The 20,071-nt window shown below is 39.5% G+C and overlaps 1 protein-coding gene across 6 annotated transcripts in view; it reads left to right on the forward strand.

Moving 5' to 3' along the window:
* Positions 1 to 20,071, forward strand: part of SEMA3D (semaphorin 3D) — a 147,721-nt gene that overhangs the window by 30,433 nt on the left and 97,217 nt on the right. For all 6 annotated transcript variants that reach the window (XM_056339939.1, XM_056339936.1, XM_056339942.1 and 3 more), the window contains one exon: positions 14,520 to 14,711. In XM_056339939.1, the coding sequence (XP_056195914.1) occupies positions 14,597 to 14,711 (115 nt within the window). In that variant the 5' untranslated portion in view covers positions 14,520 to 14,596. The remainder of the gene's footprint in view (positions 1 to 14,519; positions 14,712 to 20,071) is intronic.

The following is a 20,071-nucleotide window of genomic DNA, read 5'->3' on the forward strand; positions in this document are numbered from 1 at the left end:
GAGAGAGAGGTAGAGTGCCTTGCTAGGGAGAAAGGTGACAGAGCTGCCCAACTATTGGGTACTGGGATGCTTTTTACATCCTACTGCCTGGAGGTATTCACCAAGAACGATGAGTGGGAGCCCTTCTGCTACTGTTGTTGAGCCACTGTTAGCTGTGAAACCTGGAGGGCTCCTCTTTCACTGATCTAAGCTCTGTTTTTGCCCCACCCATGTATTTGCCCACCTTGGCAAAACCTTCTTTGGTTCAATGTTCAAAGCTGTTCCTGGATTCTGACCCAAGATTTAGTTCTGAAATGCTACGTCTCATCTTGTGCAGTGACCAGAGCAAGGTATTTTTCTTCGTCAGCAAACACTCGTTGGAGCTGGCCACTACTATCACTTTCTTAATTTCCTCTGACCAATTTTCTCTTAATTTCCCAGCCACTCTTTGAATCTATCATGCAAAGTAAAATAACGAGGTAGCACACATCATACCTCTAACGTTAAAACACTGGGATGATCATCACAACTAAATCAGAATCTTCTGATTTTTATTGTCCAGTGGGATCTACTTTATGACTAATATTATGAAGGTGGTGGAAATCAATATGTTGTCACATTGCATTGTCTGTATTGGAAGTGGTTCTTCACACTTAGGGTAGCAGACATACTAAATTGTTTGCCAGATGGTGTTGCAGATGCAAGAATTTTACACAGGCTCAAAGGGAGACTGGACAAGTACTTGAAAGCGATATCTACTTGGAGGTTACAAAATAGACAGGCCACAATTGGCTCAGGAAATCTCCTGAGCTCAAAATAGATGGAGAGAAAGGGGAGCACTAAGGGTGGGGAAATATCATATATAAATGTTCTATTCTTATTCTTCCTCACACTTACTGCTGAAAACAGACTACTAGACTGGATGAGCCTTCAGTCTTGCCATTACAAACATTTTTATATTTGTATTTAAGTAAGGAGTTGTGTGAGAGGGTTTCTCTGGAACAGGAAATGAATGTTGAAGGTGGAGAAAGCCCAGAACTGCTTAAATGTAGAAAATCAGTGGTGTGTTTTGTGATACGTATTGCTAACGAAAGCAAATTGAAAGGCAACTTTAATGTTGAAAGGGGCTCAAATGTGATTATGTTCTCAGTTACTGACTGCATAGGTCTTCACTCTTGCTTTTTTAGCTTTTCCATCTCACTAATATTATTGCGAGAAACAGATTTCCATTGTTTTCTTCGTGATTTCTCCTGGTAATTCTCCAAGCACATACAGAGGGCGTTTGCTAATCTAGCTGCACATCTCCTATGTCCTATGCGTTGCTTTCTAAACCTGTAGCCAAACTTAAGTACCCTAACTTGCACTACAGGACACGTACTATTGATAAACAAAAAAACAATCAGCTTTAGCAACTATGTCTCCTAAAGATGCTCCTCTTTTTCAGAAGGGAGATTGTTATGTGGAACAATTAAAAGGGGCATGGTCAATTCACAGTTCATGAGTCAATTCAGTGACACATCATATTGAAATGTATTATGCACATAAGGCATTTATTTTAATCTTGTTTTTTTTTATTTGTCTCATCCTTTGTTAGGATTGGCCTTGCATGCTGGATTCTTATCTTTTTATTGCTTCGTGCTTTTTAATGTTTATACAAGCTCTTCTGAAAAACAAGAATGTGGCTGAGGTGCCTCTGAAGGACTGGAGATGCCAAGGTTTGAGTGGGCTTTTTGAATTGACTCACTCTGCATGTCCTGACTGAGCTGGGTTATGACTTGTAAATATCACTGGAAACAGCCTACTTTTTATCATCATTTGTCTGGCAGAATCATTGTTGTAAAAAAAGCAGTTTTTTTAAAAAGTTATTTTTATAGGTATCATTATTGCTGTTTTAAATATGATGAGTATCTATGATGATGGTGAAAATTATAGCTGTCCTTACTCCCCAAATTGATCTACTTAATATTAAGAAGAACAAAATTCTGCTGCAGTGTTTTTCTTTGCATATTTTAATGTTTTGGCAGATTCTATCAGCCACAGACTTCTATCAGCCGTCTGAAATAACTGCTTGCTGATCATTAGAGTGATTACAACCCATGAGCTTATAGATACTCTGGAACCTGTCAAGAAAAAATGCTGCAATAAGGTGTTTTTCCAGAAAATCAATCTGAAAGAGCAACTGCTTTTTGCCCTCTCCCATTTTGTTAATGGTTGAGATGATAGTGGTTTAGTAATAATGTTCTTGGTATTTATTACTTGGTAATTATTACTCTTTGCTCTTTTTAGGTGATGCTTTCAGTGGGCCTTTATTTTTCTTTTTTATTTTCTCCCCATTAATGGTGCTTCTGTCACAATACGTCTTAGTCAATCACAGATCTCCAGAATAACAGAACTTAAGTTTACATGTATGTGTCTATGTTTTTCCTGGGTTCCAGAGAAATGTGACTGTTCTGTGTATCCTAGAAAGGGAGTTGTGAGACCTCATTTTATATTGCATGTTGCACAGTAAGAATTAGCGCGCTGAGCTCTTTCCGTGCCTCAGGAGGAGCGCAAAGCAGCTGTAGTGGGACTAAGGGTCTAGACAGCTGATTTCATTGAGGGCGGAGGATCGTCAGAACAACAGAGAAAATGTTTGATAGCTTGTCAATTCATGACCCTAAGGTCCAAGAGACTTCCATTCCCCCAGACAAATGCTGATCCCCATGAATACGAATGGTTGAACTTCATTTGACATCAGTCAGTCCTGTGTCTGAGTGCAAGTACGTTATTCCCTGTGCCACTAATGCAAGTCATATACCCCAGCCAAGCAGACATGGGAAGCAGAGTTTCCAGTAGTCGTTGTTGCTTTTGCAGTACTGTGTGGAGATGGTCAGTAGGCTTATTCCTCTGTAACTGTGTTCCATGCTTGAGTATCTTCAAAGCATTTGTTGCATTTTATAAAGTTCATCTTTACTTTTGTGCTTGTTTATTTAGAACTGATATACTGTGTCAGGTAGCCCATTTGGCTGGGTAGGAAGAAGCATCTCATGTTTAAGGTCATGGCGTTGATAACTATTAATTTATATACTCTGATTCTCCTCCTTATTCTCTTCAAGTTCTCCTAGGATGGCTACTGAGTACATTTAGCATCAGCTTCCTCAGCTGTGACACTGGAATAGTAGAAATACTTTTCCTTTGCAAAGACCCAATGATGTATGTACTGCTTGCTGTGTATTTTAAATTGAACACATGGAAGATATTTTGTAAGTTTTAAACCCAAAAATCTTACTAGTATTTTATTCCCCTCCAGGCACAGGAATTTGAGTTTTGTGTTGCAGATTAAAAAAAAATATATATATATAAAACCCCCAAGAATTAATTTGTGCAACAGGTTATTATGTAACTACTCATCACAGAGGTGGTTACTGTTTAGTTTGCTGAAGGACCCTAGGACCACAGTTCCTTTTGAACAGCCGATATCTAGTTTTTCTCATGATATTTTCCTAGTAGTTCTGTTTTGCTGGTTCCTTGTGAATAAACTGCCCTTCACAGGGTCTGTCCATGTAGGGCTTTTGTATAACGCTTGCTCATTTAGTTAGTTGTTATATTTGTAAGCTCCAGCTGCAGCCATCACTCTCTAAATCTGTCATTGAAGGATTTTGTTTTAAATTCTGCCTGGCTTTGTTTTCAGATGTCTCTGAATTCCTCTCTGTGTTGAGTCACAGCTGTGAAAAGAGAAATCTACCTCTTTAATTCGAGGGGTCAATGGCATAAAAGCACTAAAGCCTGGTGGGGAATAGCTTAAAGAAGATAGTTAATCATGATGATCCCATGGGGTTTCATAAACTTACATAGGGTTCATCTGACATGAAGAGTCCTGGCTATCTTCAAGCCCTGGTTTCTTTGGGGGGTGCATGTTTTACCAGGGATTGGGATCCTCTATAGAACAAGCACCTGTGGTGGATGTTTGCCACCTGCTCAGCTGTGGCTATGGAAACACAACTTAATCCTTCTCCACCACATCCCTTCTCGAGCTAAGCCGGTGTGGAGGCCAAATCCTTTCTAGTTGTTTCTTTCCCCACAACCTTGAGAAGCATTTAATGCAGTAACTACAATGGCTTCCACTTGATCCAACTGGGAGATAATAGACTGGCAGGAAAGAATTGCTAATTTGGGCAGAAAAGAGAGGTCAGGCTGGAACATACAGCTGATATGTTGTTTTCTGGGTAAGCAGAACTCTGTGTGGCTTGGTTTGGGTGTCAGCTGTCCATCCAGCAGTATTTCTCACATAGCTTCCTCTTCTAGGTCCAATAGGGGAATCCTGAAAGAAATCCCCTTCTAGTCTCATCAGTGCAGACAAAAGCATTATTTCGAATACAGTGCCAATAATTTTGACACTTGGTTCTGTGTTTAGTTCTCACAGGATGGGCAAACCAGGATGGTGTGGGTGAACATTATGTAGCAGCCTTGAGATATTGGATTAAGTCCTGTATCTAATGCAGCGTCTGTACCTGTTCTGTGTGTACTTCCCTTGTCCTGAGCACACTTGGTATTCTTGGTACAGGCATTTATGATCGGCTTGTGAATCAGCTGTTGAATTACCACAGCTTTTGGTCAGTTTTATAAAAGAAAAACATTCCTGATTTCAGTCAGATTTCAGTAGTAAAGGACTTGATTTGTGAGCAGATCAGGTGGGTGTTGCCCTCATCGGATGAGTCCTTGGAAAGACAGGGGTGATCACTGGAGATTAGGAAAAGCCATTTGATGGCTGCCAGACCCTTAAGTTGGTCAGTGGAAAGGTGTTGGAGTTGCTGAAGAGCTTCAGTGTGTGATCCAGTTCAGCTATTCCTCTATTCATTAGATGTTAAAAAAACTAATAGAAAAATTTAGGTTGGAAGGGATATCAGGAAGTCATGTGGTCCCATCTGCAGCTCAAAGGAGGGATAACTTCAACTTTGGATCAGATTGCTCAGAGCTATACCCAGTAGAGTTTCAGATGTCTGCAAATATGGAGAATCCAAGCTTCTCTGAGCCCCTGTTCCAGCATTGACCATCTTTGTAGGGCATGAAGCCTCAGGACTCCCTCAAGATCGAGACTGCCTCATTGTCTTAGGAGGCAAGTGTTTACTAGGGAAAAGGAAAGTAGAGGTGGTGTTTTACATCCTACCTTTTTTGTGTTAATCTTCTGGTTATGGCAACTCCCCAGCAACTAACTGGTTAATCATCTAAAAAGCTTTGCTATTTTTCAGTGAAGTATTGATTCATCTGTGCACTCTGTGTCCTCACTTTGTCCTCACGAGACAAAGGAAAGTTATTGTGGTTTTAAACCAAAGTGGAAATAGTTCTGCATTGAATGGAGGTGGTGATGCCTGAATTCTTGTTTTCTTTTTCAGTACGGCTATTTCAGATTCCAGGAACTGTCATGCTAGCACCCTTCACAAAGCAGCTTAAAAATAGACCAGCAAAACAACTCTCTTGCACCAAATACAAATTGATTTCTGCTGCAACACAAGCAGAAAGTTCTCTTATGGTCTGATAGCAGCATGTTTTAACCCTTGAAAATGGTAAAGTTGGTGCTCAGTGACCACAGGACCATTAAAGCTTTGATAACCTGCCATCTGGACTCACACTGGCCGCACTTTACTCCTGATGCAGCTCTGTGAAGTTCTTGTTTATGGAAAATGAAACTGTGACTGCTTGTAATTTTCTGCAGTTTGCACCAGGGCTTAAATCAAGAGTAAAACACTGGAAGAAGTGGTATGTGAGTCACAGATCTCACCACAGAAATCACAGCCAGCAGTCTGTAGTCCCTGGTGAGAAGGGTGGCTGGGTGACTAAGGCATTGCCTGGACATGGAGGGGATGTGGGTAGTGGTCCTAACTACCGGTGTGACCTTACATGAGTGATGTCATCTCCTATGGTAACATTAAAAACAAATCACTTAACTCATAATGACAAGGATAGAGGATAGACAATAGAGGCATTAAAGGTTTTAAAGTGCTCAGCGTAAGCTTAAAAATGGGATGTGTTATAGTCCCGATTCCCTGTCACACATCCTCCAAATGCAAATGAAATACAGCATTTAAAAAAACTAGGAAGAAAGCAAATGCATTCAGCCTAACAACATAACTGGGTTAATGTGCCAACACAGATCACTGCACAGCAGTGTACATGTTCATATGTATATCTTCTTACATATTGCCTGCACAAAATGTTGATCCAAAATTAGTCGGACAATGGATAAATAAATCCCCCTTCTCCAACAGAGTTTAAGTCTATAGTCATGAATTATTAAATCAAAATTTGTTGGAAGTGTAAATTAAAATCAGGCATGTCTACCCCCATACTGTAGTATATCTAGTAAAGCCCTGCCAAATATGCCCTGCAGAATTCACTGACAGTGCATCAAATAATGAGCCCATACATCGATGAAAAGAATGCTATGAAAATATGCCAATGCATATAGCAAAAACATATTTGATCAGAGCCCAGCCACCATATGAAGTGCACGTTTTTTAACCATCACTAAACTGTATTAGCCTGAATTCTTCTGAAAACTATCAGATCAGACTTCTACACAGCTGACAATGAACTAAGTAATACTGGCAGTGAATGAAACATCCTATTAGGATTAGTGCAATAGAAATAATTCCAAAAAATTGTTAATTATATTAAGATGACAAGTACAACATGCAGTTGCCTGTCTTTAATATTTGTAACATTCTAGTTTTCTCTGAGTCCCGTAGGCAGCTTTTAGATAACAGCTGGAAAATCTGTGAGTACCTACAAGCATTTTAAAAAAAATCTGAATCTAGTTGGTAATACATTTCCATTTACATCTGATACATCTAGCTACAAATTTTAGCACAATAAAGTATTTCTTGAGAAATTAAATTACCATTATATATATATTTGTAAATATAAATCCTCGTTTCTTTTTTTTTTCTTTTAATTTTGGGGAAGGTTTGTTTTGGTTTTTTTCTGATTTTTTTTTTTTTGGTTGGTTGGTTGGTTTGTTTGTAGGATCTGCTGGGTTATGATTGTATGGACGGGTTGGGTAGCTGAAAGCAGAACCAAGCTATTTCTGTCTGTACACAGAGTTGGCTGGCTGGTAGTGTCTCTGATGCATGTATAGCTGTAATGTGTAATGTATTGTTGTATACGATGCAATGAATGGAGTCAAACAACAGTAGGAACTGCCTTAGCTCTGGATTGTTTGGATCAAGGACAGAAGATCTTGTTCCAAGAAGATTCTTGGTCCAAGAAGATGCAAGACCTAGTTAGATCTATAAATATATCCATGCAGACAGCTCACTGGCTATATGCTTTGAATATGTACTACCATTTACCTTGCTGCTGTATTGTGCCTAGAAGGAAGCCTGGACTTGATTCATGACAAATTTCAGCAGTGCCACACTATCTTCCTATCAAGCTGGGTTTTTCACAACCATGAAAAACACATGGCAGAGCAAGTCTTGGTTCACCTAATCTGTAAATCTGTTCACAGTCGTCTGTAAAATACCCCATTGACACCAGTTACTGGTGGCCCCAGAAATACCAGCCAGTCCAGACCTCTGGTAATAGAACTGCTAGAGGACTCATACTCCACCCCTGAAGATAGTGGAAGGTCTCCTATGAAAGGAGGTACAGAGAACAGTTTTTCCATAGCAAAAAACTGGCAAGAATCCCTGGAGGTGAAAAAGAAACTGTAATCTTTCCTTTGAGTTGGCCATTGTAGGTATGTATGTGTTTTTTCCAGCAAAAGAATGGTAGTTGCAGGGTCAGTGGTTTAGCTGGCCTGACAGTGCTGCCTGGGGTTAATGCAGGCTTTAGCAGGACAAATACAATCTGTTAGTGTTTAAATGTTCAGGCAGGTCTCCTCAAAATGAGCATTTCTTTTCTCTGACAGCTGTCATGACACTTTTCTGGCTTTTCAGTATTTTCTCAAGAGCAGGCCAAGGCTGTTCCACAGGCAAAGCCTCCTGCAAGCATTCTCTCCCTGTCTACTTTATTCAGAGCTAAGCCAAGCCACCCCAAGTGCTGCAGGTGGTGACAGACATTTCAGAGGAAAATTCTCTGGCTCTCTTCAAAAACCTTCAGATGTCACGGTCCTTGGCACGAAGCAGTTTTCATCTAGTCTACCTTTTCATTAATGTCTTTAGGAATTTCCATCCTACTGCCTTTTTCTTTTCTTGGATACCAAAGTTACACAAGCTGCCTTAGAATCACTTTTCATAGCTTGAGAAGCTTTTTTGGTCTGCTGGGGAAACATGTTGTACTTAAAATAATGTAACACTGAGGTTTGGCTTAGGGTTCCTTTTGATTCTTATGTGTTGCTAAATCGTGCCATACACTGCTTTCTGCTTTGGCTTGTGGGGTTTCTTTTTGCTTTTGGTTTTTTGCTTGTTTGTTTCATTTGGTTTGGTTCTTTTTAATGATCAGGCATGTAGGGTGTTCTCATGTCAGTCTAAATAAAGAGCCTATGGAAAGTTATGATTACAGATGTAGTATCTGAAGTCACAGTTACTTCCACCAAAAGAATGAAGGAAAAAAACCCACCATCTGAGATGCGTATGCATCTACCTTTAGAGTAAAAAAGCATATAGATATTTATATGTGGAAGATACCAGTTGCACATCTGACTGGTGGGACCTTTTATTCATCTCCCTATCTCTTCTTTGCAATATCATTATCAGATGACAAGTTGCTTTCCATCCCATCCTTTTTCTTGGACAATAGACATTGTGCTTGGGGAACAGCCTATAGAATGTAAAACTGCAGGTCTGATTTTTTTTTTTTTTTTTTTTAGGAGACACAACATACAAAGAACCAGGGTTAGAGAGTAGCCCTTGTTTTATCTTCAGTCTTGGATTTATGCATGTCCAAAAGATACAATGCCACAGATAAAACTGCTCAGAATCACTCTTTCTAGTGATATATAACATGCCTGTGTGCCCGGCTATCTATTTGTCACTTTCTGAAAGGATTATTTCTATGTCTATGTGAAATCTTTGGGTGTAATCCTGACCCCACTGCCACTGACCTGAAAAATATCCTGCTATCTTTTGAGGATAAAGCGCTCATTTCCTATGTGTATAATTTTAGGTCCCTGATAGTAAATTTCATGGTCAGATAAGCTCTTCACAGCAGTGTGACACTGACCACTCCATAAAGGTTACCCATTCTTACCAGTGTTTATCTCAAAATGTACTGCCTGCCTTTTATAAATGCTTCCATCAGTAGACTAGCTTCAGAAAGATGCAAACAACTATAAAAAATAAACCAAATAAGTGAGTGAGTTCATTCTTCATCTCTCATGTTTCACTTTCTTAGTCACCATTTTTATTTAAGCTTGAGTTTATTTTTATGAACAAAAAATCCAGTGTAATCCTCAAACATATTTTCTATCCATTGGAGAGCTTTATTTATTATCAGATGGTCCTCTGTAATAAAAACAGGGTGTTTTTTTGCTGACCCTTTGTTCCCTCTGTTGCATCCTCCTTGCCACTCAGTCCCTTCATTTTTCTTTGCTCTATTTGGTTCTTCTCAAGTGGGAGCAGAGCAGAGGTTTTTCTCGTTTTCTAAATACCGGGTTGAATGGATAGAGTATTAATGCTGCGAGTAGCTCAGTAAAGGTAAAACCTGTAAAGCTTTGTAAAACTCATTGTATGCTAGGTTATACTTCATATGAGTCTTTACTATTCACCTGGGTATTTATCAATAGCAAAGCCTGCTTTAGGGCAAAACGTTATCTTAAACCAGATATACTAAACCCAATGATTTAAGCAAAGCAAAGCAAAACAAAACAAAACAAAAAATCACCTTCTGTAGGCTCACACAATTTTTCTGATTGTGGCATTGTCTTTTTATTCAGTAATTCCTGCTGTCATTGGGAAGTGATGTAATACTGATCTGGGTTTTTTGTAAAAAGAAGTATTTTTCTGAATCCTGGAAGCGAACATTTGCTGCACTATAAACAGCACAAAAGCTGATTAATAAATGGCAGAATAGTGGTGAATAATAGTGTTTACCAGTTCTTGGATGGAGTTAGCTTTAAACTAAGATTTCACAATGAAGAGAAAAGCCTCTTCTGCCAAATTATGTATCAACAGACTGTCTATCTAAGGGGTACAAGAACATAGTTTCATTGTACCCTGGATGAATGTCATCTTTGTTATTTAAGAAGTAAATTAAGAATGTTAAGTAAGTCTGGAGATGTAAATTTATTTTTAGTCTATTTTATTTTATAAGCTATTAATCTGACTCACGTCTGCTTTTAGTTTTCCCCCTTACTAACACAGAATATTCAACATCCAGTTCAAGGTTATTGTACAGCTTTGAACCACACACTAGATAACCATAGTAATTTTTCTTTTTGAATATGTATGATAAATTATAGGTTAGACATCTACAGGTAAATGCATATCTGTATATTTGTAGTTAAAGTAACGTGCCTCAAATTTGTATGCATATATATATATATATAAAGTAAATACATGTATCATATGAGTAAAGAGATAATGTACCTTTCAATAAATTCTAACTGTAGGTGTAGTTCTTTTTATTTCTTTTTGCAGCTAATTAGTTTTAAATCTTTTAAACCAATATGTTTGTCTAACAGGCCACTCATGCTATGTGGTTGATGTTGCAAGGGGCATCTTTTGGTCTCTTCTCTAGATTTTCAGTACTTGCAATTTGTAACATTGTTATTTTATTCAGTACAACTGAGCCGTACCGTTTGGGTAGTCACTTTTCCTGTATTTGCTGCAGGCTGTTTCCATTGTCGTCTTTATCGGAGTACAAAATTCCAAATTTTAAAATGGTTTCAGAAAACTAGTGCTGGAGACAGGCTTGAAATTATCCTCCAATTCTGTGTAGGTTTTTGTTATGGGATTAAACAGAGAGTTACATGAACTACTGTTAAAAATGTGTGCGCTTTAAGATGGGTCACAGTCCTTCCAGCTCCTGGACTTCATGACGCCAGGAGAAGTGGGAAACCTACACAGTATTTGTGAATGTGAGATTTTGCATTTAGATAGGTTTGAGCTGAGTGATCTGAAAAGACTCCCATAAGCACAGAGCTCCCTACTGTCTGTGTGTCTGAGAAGGCTGAAGAGCCCTGTTTATTGCAACAAAAGGCCTGGAATAAATTATGTTTAGTAAATTGGCTCCAGGTTTTCTTGTTTCAGACAGTAGCTTCGTAGCAATCTGTTTTATAGGCTCCACTAAATCGGACTGGTTGAGGGAGGTGACAACTCATTTCAAGGACGTGGCATCGCGCATGTGCCAGTTACTTCCAGCTGCCTCTCTGGCAAGATGGCAGGACACCAGCAGATTGACATCTTGTCTTTTGGCAGTTTTAAGCTACAGCCTGCTACAAATTTAGGAGCCCCAAGGGGAGGTCCTAGGAGGATGGAGCCAGGCTCCTCAGCCTGTCTTCAGCATCGCGCCCCCCACCCCCATATGGGGCAAAGAAAAGCTCCTTTATTCCACTGGAATTACCCCTATTTCAGCGAGGTGGATGCATAGCTTCCTTCTCCAGTTGGTCTCGGAGGTGATAATTAACACAGTGCAGATATTTCCTTGCTGAAGCCAAGGTGGGAAGGCTGCTTTAGTCTTGGCATTTTTCTTTTCAAACTCTTTTTCCTCATTTATTTTGGGTCTGCTCGTAATGAGGGAGTTGCAGAGTGTGTTGGTGCTTAGCAGAAGTATTGAAAAACTAACGGAAACAACACTTTTTCCTCTTCTCACAACATTCTTCTTACTTTTGAGGGGAGAAAAGGACAGGGGAATTACATTTTCTTTTAGGTTTTATATTTTATTTCTGTTCCTGGGTCCAGTTACTTCTGAGCAGCGTGACTATGGCTCTTTTCAGCACAGGACACTGATTGACATTGCATATGTTACAAAAAGGAAGGATATTTCCTGAAGATTAATGGCCAGTTAGTTGGTCTGAAGTTCATTAACCTGAGTTAGTCATTAGACTGCTGGAAGGACTCTTTGCGGAAGTTGGAATTATGTTAGAAGATCATCATAAAATAAAAATATATTTGACAATCTGGCTAGATTGCAATGAAACTAGGGCAAGACAGGGTTGGCTTGAGCTCACAGAGAAACTGCCTCCAATGTAAACTAACTGCCTTGTGTCAGAAATTAAAGCACACGGTTTTTCACAGACATTATTCAAGCAGAAGAGGAAAGAAGTTTTGGGGAGGGGGGGGATGGTGGCGCGGGGACAAAGGAAAGTTCCTATTACCAAAAGAATCTCATCTGAAAACATCAGGTTGTGAGATGTGGCCAAAGGTCCAAGTTTGTTTCTGGTCCTCTCAAACAAGCAAATGACATGTGTTCAGACATCATTTTTTTCCTATAAGTGGCAGATTTAGTCCTGATTCTTCACTGTACTTTGCCTGGAGAAAAAGAGCCCCAAATCTTCTGGTGAGATCCCTATTGGCTAAGGTCCAGACCCTCAAGCCATGTCTTCACAGCTATTTGCAGTTAGATGGCTCTTAATCGCTTCTTTTTGAAGTGTGGTTTGTCTTCATCATCCCACTGAAGATGAACTGGTGTCTCTTGTCTTAATATAGTCCTCCCCCTCCTCCCTCCCTCCAAAATTAAACTTCTTTAAGGTGATATAACCCTATGATAGCCTAGTCAACAACAGTGCCTCATAGTCTGACCACAAATACATGTACTGGCATGGAAGAAGTAAGGGCCTTTTCTAGGATCCTATATACTAATAAAGAGAAGGGAAAGGAGAACCAAAGGCATTTTATGTTTGTTTTCTTTTCTTTCCATGCCATCTCACGAATACGTAGTGGCACTTGGGCAGAAGTCATGCAGTCAGACACTGAATGTGTGGGTTGAGGAAGGGACTGAGAAGAAAGAAGCTCAATGTTCTGCAGTAGGAACGATGCTTTGGGCATTTTGCAAATCGTTTGCCTCCCTCTCTTTCCCCATCATGCGCTTCGCGCAGGATCCCTTGTCTTTTGCTATTGACGGAATGTCTGGAAGCTTGGAAAGCCCCAGCTTCCTCTGAGAGAGGTTTCCTCTGGTAGAAAGAACTGAGGGGGTCCTCTTTCCAGTCTCTTCATGCCGGGAAGGATGTACTGCCAGCATCATGAGGTGCTAAATTGATTCTGGACACCTCTGTAGCTGACAGAGGTGCTTTGGCACTGGCGCTGCAGGCAGCTTGAGTGCCAGACTGGTGGCGAGGCTGATGGGCTGCGAGCTGTGCTGCATCTCTCAGGGGCTTACCTGGAGCCTTTCCCATGATGTCCATGCAAGCACTGGCCGATACAGACACTAGGATTACACTTTTAATTGGGCAGTTTTGGTACCTTTCAGAAAAGAATTTTCATGGCAAGTCATGAGCCATTAATCTCTCCACTAAACATAACATTTCCTTACTCCTTGATTTACAGCTTTACTCAAAGACCGACATTGGTCATTTCACCAACTATCTCCCTTGACCTCTGGTGTCATGCACTTGTAGGGGGAAGGATCTGGTCTCACAAATATTTTCATACTCTTCTCTGTGATTTATTAACCATCAAAATTTTGCCTTCAGAACTCAGGATTCCATTTCAAATAATTTCCTATGCAAAAGTGGAGTTATTGGGCAAAAGGTATCCCTTAGAACTGGGTACAACCAGGACACCAGGACTGCTGTTGCTGCTTTCTGTTCAGCTACTGTGGTGCCTGTGTGACTTTGAGGAATTAAGTTCACTGCAGTTTTATGATTCTGTTTTTGCATGGGGAAAATAAGGACAGTGATAATTACTTTCATTTGTAAAACACTTTTAGATTTATGGAATATGAATGACTGTTACTAAGTGAAAAGTGTTGCAAAGCTGGCTTAGTTGCACACTGTGCTAACACAGTCCCATATCAGCCTATTGACCTCAGCATGAACCGCTCATTAAAGTTTATAGGACATTTTGGTGGGTGAACTGAGGCAGTTATTCTGCTGGAAATATCATACTGAAAGCACATTTAAATCCATCAGCTGCATTGACTTTTTTTCTCTATTAAAACTAAACACAACTGCTTGGTCTATCCAATTTTCGGAGTTTATTTATGAAAGTTTATGATGGGTATGTACTCAATGTTAACTCAGCTTGTATGCCCATGGTATCTGAGATATTATAGTTTATTCTAGTCATAGTGTAAACATACAATAGCTCTTGTACTGAGATAAAGAGAGAGCTATACAATATTGAGAAGTCTAATGGAGCAGTATGAACCGACAAGTTGCATCGTAATTTTTGAATGGCAAATGTGTTTTTTATGGATACTGCATTAATTTAATTTTGCTTAAACTTTGGCTGTGCTGTACATTCGTGCTTGAAAACCTGACGTATTTTTGCAACCTCAGAGTGTGTAAGTTTAGTAGTAAAGAAACAGATTTACAACATTTTGATTTTTACTAGAGGAAAACATACTTTTGTAACAAGTGTCTTAAATGAACTACTCTTTAAAGACAGGCTTGGCTTGCTTTCAGATTTATTGTTTATATAATAATGCAAAAAAAATCTACTGATGTCTTGCTTTTCTTCCAGATTAAATTTGGATTGTTTGAAAAGTGGGGAGATACTTCACCGTAGTGCAAAAGAAGATACAGAAAGAAGAGACCAGAATGAGAGCTTCCCAAGTACCACATGCCTGCAGCCTGCTATCTTTAGCGATGCTGTTCCTTCCGGTCACTGGAATGTCAAAACAAAATATCCCAAGACTTAAGCTTTCCTATAAAGGTAAACTTCTCTGTAGTTTTTCTGATTCTGTGACTTTTGTTTTGATGTGATATTGCCAGCAGTTCATTTGTATTAGTAACTAGGAAAGCGAAATGCTGTCCCTACAGTTCCCAGAAACACGTGATAGAAACCTTGAAGATAAATGAACTCTGCCTAGGGACAGTATTAAATTATCTTTTTTTGGGTGGAGTGGAACATGCTTCTCAAATATAACTGGGTTTTTAAACTATTGTTTCAGTTTGCTCCAAGAGGATATTAATATACTATACATAAATTAAGGGGGAGTCATTGCCTAAACATAGGTTTCTAGTGCTACTTGAAACACCGTGAAGCCTGTTGGAGACATTTCCATGTGGCTGGTGAGGATGATGTGGGATGTTGAGGACACCCACACCTTTCTAGAGCATCAAGGAAAGTCGAGAGACTTGCCCCGAGTGCGTCAGATGGCACTGACATTTTCTTTTTTAATTACTTTTTTTCTCTATCACTAAGTTGGTATGTGAAACTCTTGAAATGTTGTTTTCTTTCTTCTTACCTCTTTGGATCATGAAAGTGGGCTGTTCTGAGGAATTTCTTAACCTTGTGTGTACTTCTTGTTGATAATGGTAAAGGCTGAGAGGTTTAAACACAGACACATTTATGTATTGATGGAGAAATTTTGATAGAAGGCAGTTTTCTTGCAGCTTTGAACATACAACACGCTTCCACAGTTTTTACATAGTGCAGAGATACACCGCTGATATTGTCTTCTTTAGTTAAAGCTCTCCAGTTAGCTATTTTTCTGTTATGTCAGCACCCTGCCCTCGTGGGAGCGAATTCTGCTCGCAGTGTTTCAAACTTAAGTCTTCCTATACACTGCAGGATTGCACTCAGGGTGGTGCGATGGGACGGGAGGCTTTAAAGCCTTCATCAGCAGTTATGATACGTTTATCATGAGTTTAACACACACAGGAATTTATTGAGTAAGCACAACGACACACTATTTATTTACAATCTTCCCTTCTGCTAGATTCGCATGCCACTGTGTATGCTGTTCCGCCATGTATATATACATACGTTTGTGCGAGGAAGACAGAGGAAGAGAGATCAAGGGATCTTGACAACATTTTTATAAATTCAGGAAACATTTGCACTCACTGAAGCCAATGAATACAGAAACTGAAAGACCTGACATGAGTTATGAAAGCTAGCAATAAAACCCTCCTAACACAGAGCCAGACTTTTCACAGCTAGGTCTTTTGAGATAATTCCCAATAGCAGCATATACCATATGGTGATGGCATTTATTACAGATTTGACACTCACGATTAGTGAATTCCTCTTAACTTCAAAAGCAGATAGCCTTTGGCAAAATCCTGATGGATGCGTTTGGCAGGTAAGGAGGGGGAGAGAGAAAAATTATTGAGGTCAACACAGGAAAAAAAGAAGTCGCTGAAATCTTAGTTTAAAATAGTGGCAGAGACCTGCTGGGAGTGGTTGGGAAAAAGCCTGAGCTCGTTTAAAAGGACAATGAACGGATGATTGATATCTAGGCCCTGACCCAAACTTTTATTAGCAACTTTATAAACCTTTCAGTTTGGCTTCAGGGATACGGTTTCCTATCCAAACTTATCCACCTATATCCCTGTAGGGGGAAAAAATCAACAACAGATACAAAATGGCACATAAATCTTAATTTGGAGAGCTTGATGGAACTGAAAAGCCAAAGGAAAAGAGAATTATCAGACTTCATTGCACCTTCTCTTGCCTTTTTTTTTGGGGGGTAGGTGGGTGGGTGAGGGTGTGCAGTATTTTTCTTTTTTAACAGGGAACAAGAAAAAAGTTACTGCTTGGTTTTCACACCTTTACATTGTAAATGGCGCAAGTAGTCCTTGTCATTGTGAAGTCATATTTTTGTTGTTGATAACAACAGCATGGCAGATGTCCTGACTATTTGATACAGTTGTCAGAATTAAGATTACCTTCTCTTCCCAACCTCAAGTATTCCAGCCAAAATAATTCCAAGGTTTCTGAGAAAAAGATGCAGGAGAAATTAACTGTCTTGCCAGTTCTCATAAAACTGTTACAGTCATGTCATTGACAACTCCTGGCATCTCCATTCTTGGGAATTAAGAATTGAAATATCATGAGGATGATCATACGGGGCTCTTTTCCTTCTTTATGGAAAACTGACCAAAATTGGCCACATCAGGCAGCCCTGAAAACCTGGTCACACGTGTGTGTTCATTTGGCTGCTAAAGACGCTGTCTTTGAAGGGAAGGTTTCATCCTCTTCCAAGTGCAATGTGTTTATGGGATGGCATAGCTCCATCTTCCCAGAAGAGCTGAGCATTTGCTTGGGCAAGAGAGCTGGAAGCAAGGAGGACTTTCCCCTGCCGTTACTTCATCGCCCAGCTGCAACACCATTGCCCAGTGCAACTCAGCTGAGGGCTTCAAAACTGCTTCTTCCCATGCCCTGACAGTAAGGACAAGAAAGGGAATATCAAGAGGCGAATGCTGAGAACAGAGAAGCATAGGGGACAAGAAGAGAGAAAGAGGAAGAGGGAATGGTATTAAAGGAACACAGAGAAGGAGGAAACAGAGAGAGAAGAAAGAAATCAGGGGTGGATAGAGGAAGAGGGAGAAGGAGCAGGGTGGGGAAGCTAGAAGATGTGTCTATAACCATAAGAGTGCTTCAATAAACCATAGTGCATCACAGGTCCTCTGTGTTTCGACAGCAATTAAAATTTTAGAGCTTGTATGCATGGATTTTATAGGTTTTCATTTTCTGTGAGGTAGCTTATGGGGTGGAAATCTGTGCTGGAAATGTTAAGATACAGCTATTTCAGTGAATGATGTGCATATCAACATGATGTCATATGATGGACTTCCATTACTTTTTGCCCCTGTTCTAAAAATATGTTCAAAAAAATCACACACACATAAAACCACAATTGCACACAAGTGAATTGAAATATATTTTTTTAATATAAAGTCATGTATACTCCACCTGTGTTGATATAATACACTATGATGTTTAATTACATACCTCATCCTATATTCCCATATTTTCCCTGATTTATTAATTGAATAATTCTTAACATTTTGTCTTCTTCACTTAGACTTTAGCTTTTAGATATTGGTGCATGTCATTCATATGCCAGAAACTGTCACTGCTCTCATGTGTTTCTAGGGTGCTGCCACTACATAGACCTGAATTAGTCTATATCTCTAGGATACTTCTGCAAGTTTATGAGGTGTTTTTATTATTATGTTATAGGTTTAATATTAGGAAAAGGTAAACAAACTGTCTTCTAGTAGAAGATTACCATCTTTAGAAAACTAGGGCCTGAATTTTGAGTAATACTCCCTATTTTAATAGTCTTTGTACATCACTACATTCAGTCTCGGAGCAACAGTGTGTATTTATTCATTTTTGTGTGGCTGGAGATACCCAGTGACCATCATCCAAACTGCAGAACTTCTCAAGCAGGGAAGTGACATTCATCTTCCCCAAGCAGCACATCCTCATTGTCTGCTACCTCATTTAGCATCCTCACTCAAACCTCTGCAGCAAATGCAGAAGGTTTTTGTCTACCAGTCTCATCCTATGATGTCACTTATGAGGCAGCAGCAGTTCTGTTACTGAAGAATGGAAGGGCCTGTGTGTGTATAATTCATACAGGGTAGAGAGTCTTCTATCTTTTGGGTAGTAGTCTTTGCCAATTTATTGACAGGTATCTTTATACAGTTTTTTTGGTAAGCATTTCTAGGTTTTGCATTATAGGCAGATGCAGAGAATAACCAGACCAGAAGGTCGATTGCCATCTAGGGAAAAAAAAACCCAAAACCAAAATAAATTTCAACCTTTTTCAATTTGTGGCTATCCTAAAATTTTCCATTAGAAATACAAACTCCTAAATGAAAATATAAGCCTATTGATTTCCTTTACTTTGTTGCTTTCCATGGAAATCTTGGTAGTCTGTGCACTCAAAAGAATACATTTATATTACAAAAGTGTGTACCCTGCTTTCTTGGCTGCGGGTATATGTCCCAGCCCAGATCTGGACATTGTCACTTGTGACATATCCATGTTGACATCCACAGACACGTATCATTCCCATGCAGGGATGCAGCCATGCCCCAAAAGCATCGCTCTGGCTGTGACCAGTGCTGATTCGGTCAGAGGACCAGGTTCCTGCATTGTGATACAGCACACAGGAAAAGGCAAGACTGAAGGCAACCTTTGGCTTTTAAAACAGGATTTACTTAACACTGTTAAAAACAGCTATGGCAGCCACCTAAATCTAATAAACAAGAACATTATTCTCAGCTGATTTTTTTCTTCTTCATATTGAATGAATTAAGATGCAGCCTCACTCCCACTAAAGTCACGGCAAGAGTTTTGCCACTGAAGTAAATTGAAGTAGGATCATGTTTCCACTCCTCGCTTTTTTCATCTTAAGTAAGTAAACTAAAGACAAGCAATTCTGTCTCCTCTGTTGAAGGGTGACAATGCTAAATCATCAGCTTCACATGGAAATTAGCCACGTTTGTGCATTGTTTAGCTTCATGCAGCGTTTTCCATAAATGATTTCCTTCACTCTAAGTGATCCATTCTTACAACATGGTAAAAAAACGAACAGAGGATAACATTTTGGTGTCAGGAATTCTTTTGAAAACTTGACTGGATTAGTACATTTCCTTAGTGCCCTAAACATTATCCTTTGAACATGCTACTTTGCAACCTCAAGCATCCTTCTTTCTAAATACTTTCTGCTTTAAACCTCTTTCATTTTGTAACTGAAGAGATGCTTAACTGTTGCATCAGAGCAGTTAGTTTGTTCTGTTTCAGTAAAGCTGTCTTATTTCCATGTCATGCATTGTTTAATGGTGCATGTAAAATATAGTTACAATTGCATAGCTCCATGAGTCTCATTTAAACTGTCCGTGACATTGTGGTCATCCCAGTACCACATTGGGGGTGTTGCACAACTATGAATGGTTGGAATATGGTAAATTGGTGATGGATGAAAAAGCCTAGAAATGAGCTTGCAGCTCAGCAGCTGTGCTTGCTCTGCAGGAAGAAGAAGAAAGATCAGTAAAAGCATGCTTTTGTGGTAATATCAGCAGCTGTAATTCTGAATGTCCATGAAGATCAAGGAAGATGTGCTGAGTGAGGAAGCACGGCTTTTCTTGAACACCTTGTCTCATTTGATGTGGGTTTTTTTTTCTGATCTGCGATTTCTCAGAAAAATCTCTCTCAGGTTCCTCTGTAGAGTAACATAAAAGGTTTATGTGAGAGTTAAGGTCCTAGTTTCAGGTGATTTTCTAGTTATAAAATAGATTTTTGCCTGTTTTGTCTCAAAAGTGCTTTCTGCA

The sequence above is a fragment of the Falco biarmicus genome, chromosome 5 (genome assembly GCF_023638135.1).
Source record: "Falco biarmicus isolate bFalBia1 chromosome 5, bFalBia1.pri, whole genome shotgun sequence".
Taxonomy (NCBI): domain Eukaryota; kingdom Metazoa; phylum Chordata; class Aves; order Falconiformes; family Falconidae; genus Falco; species Falco biarmicus.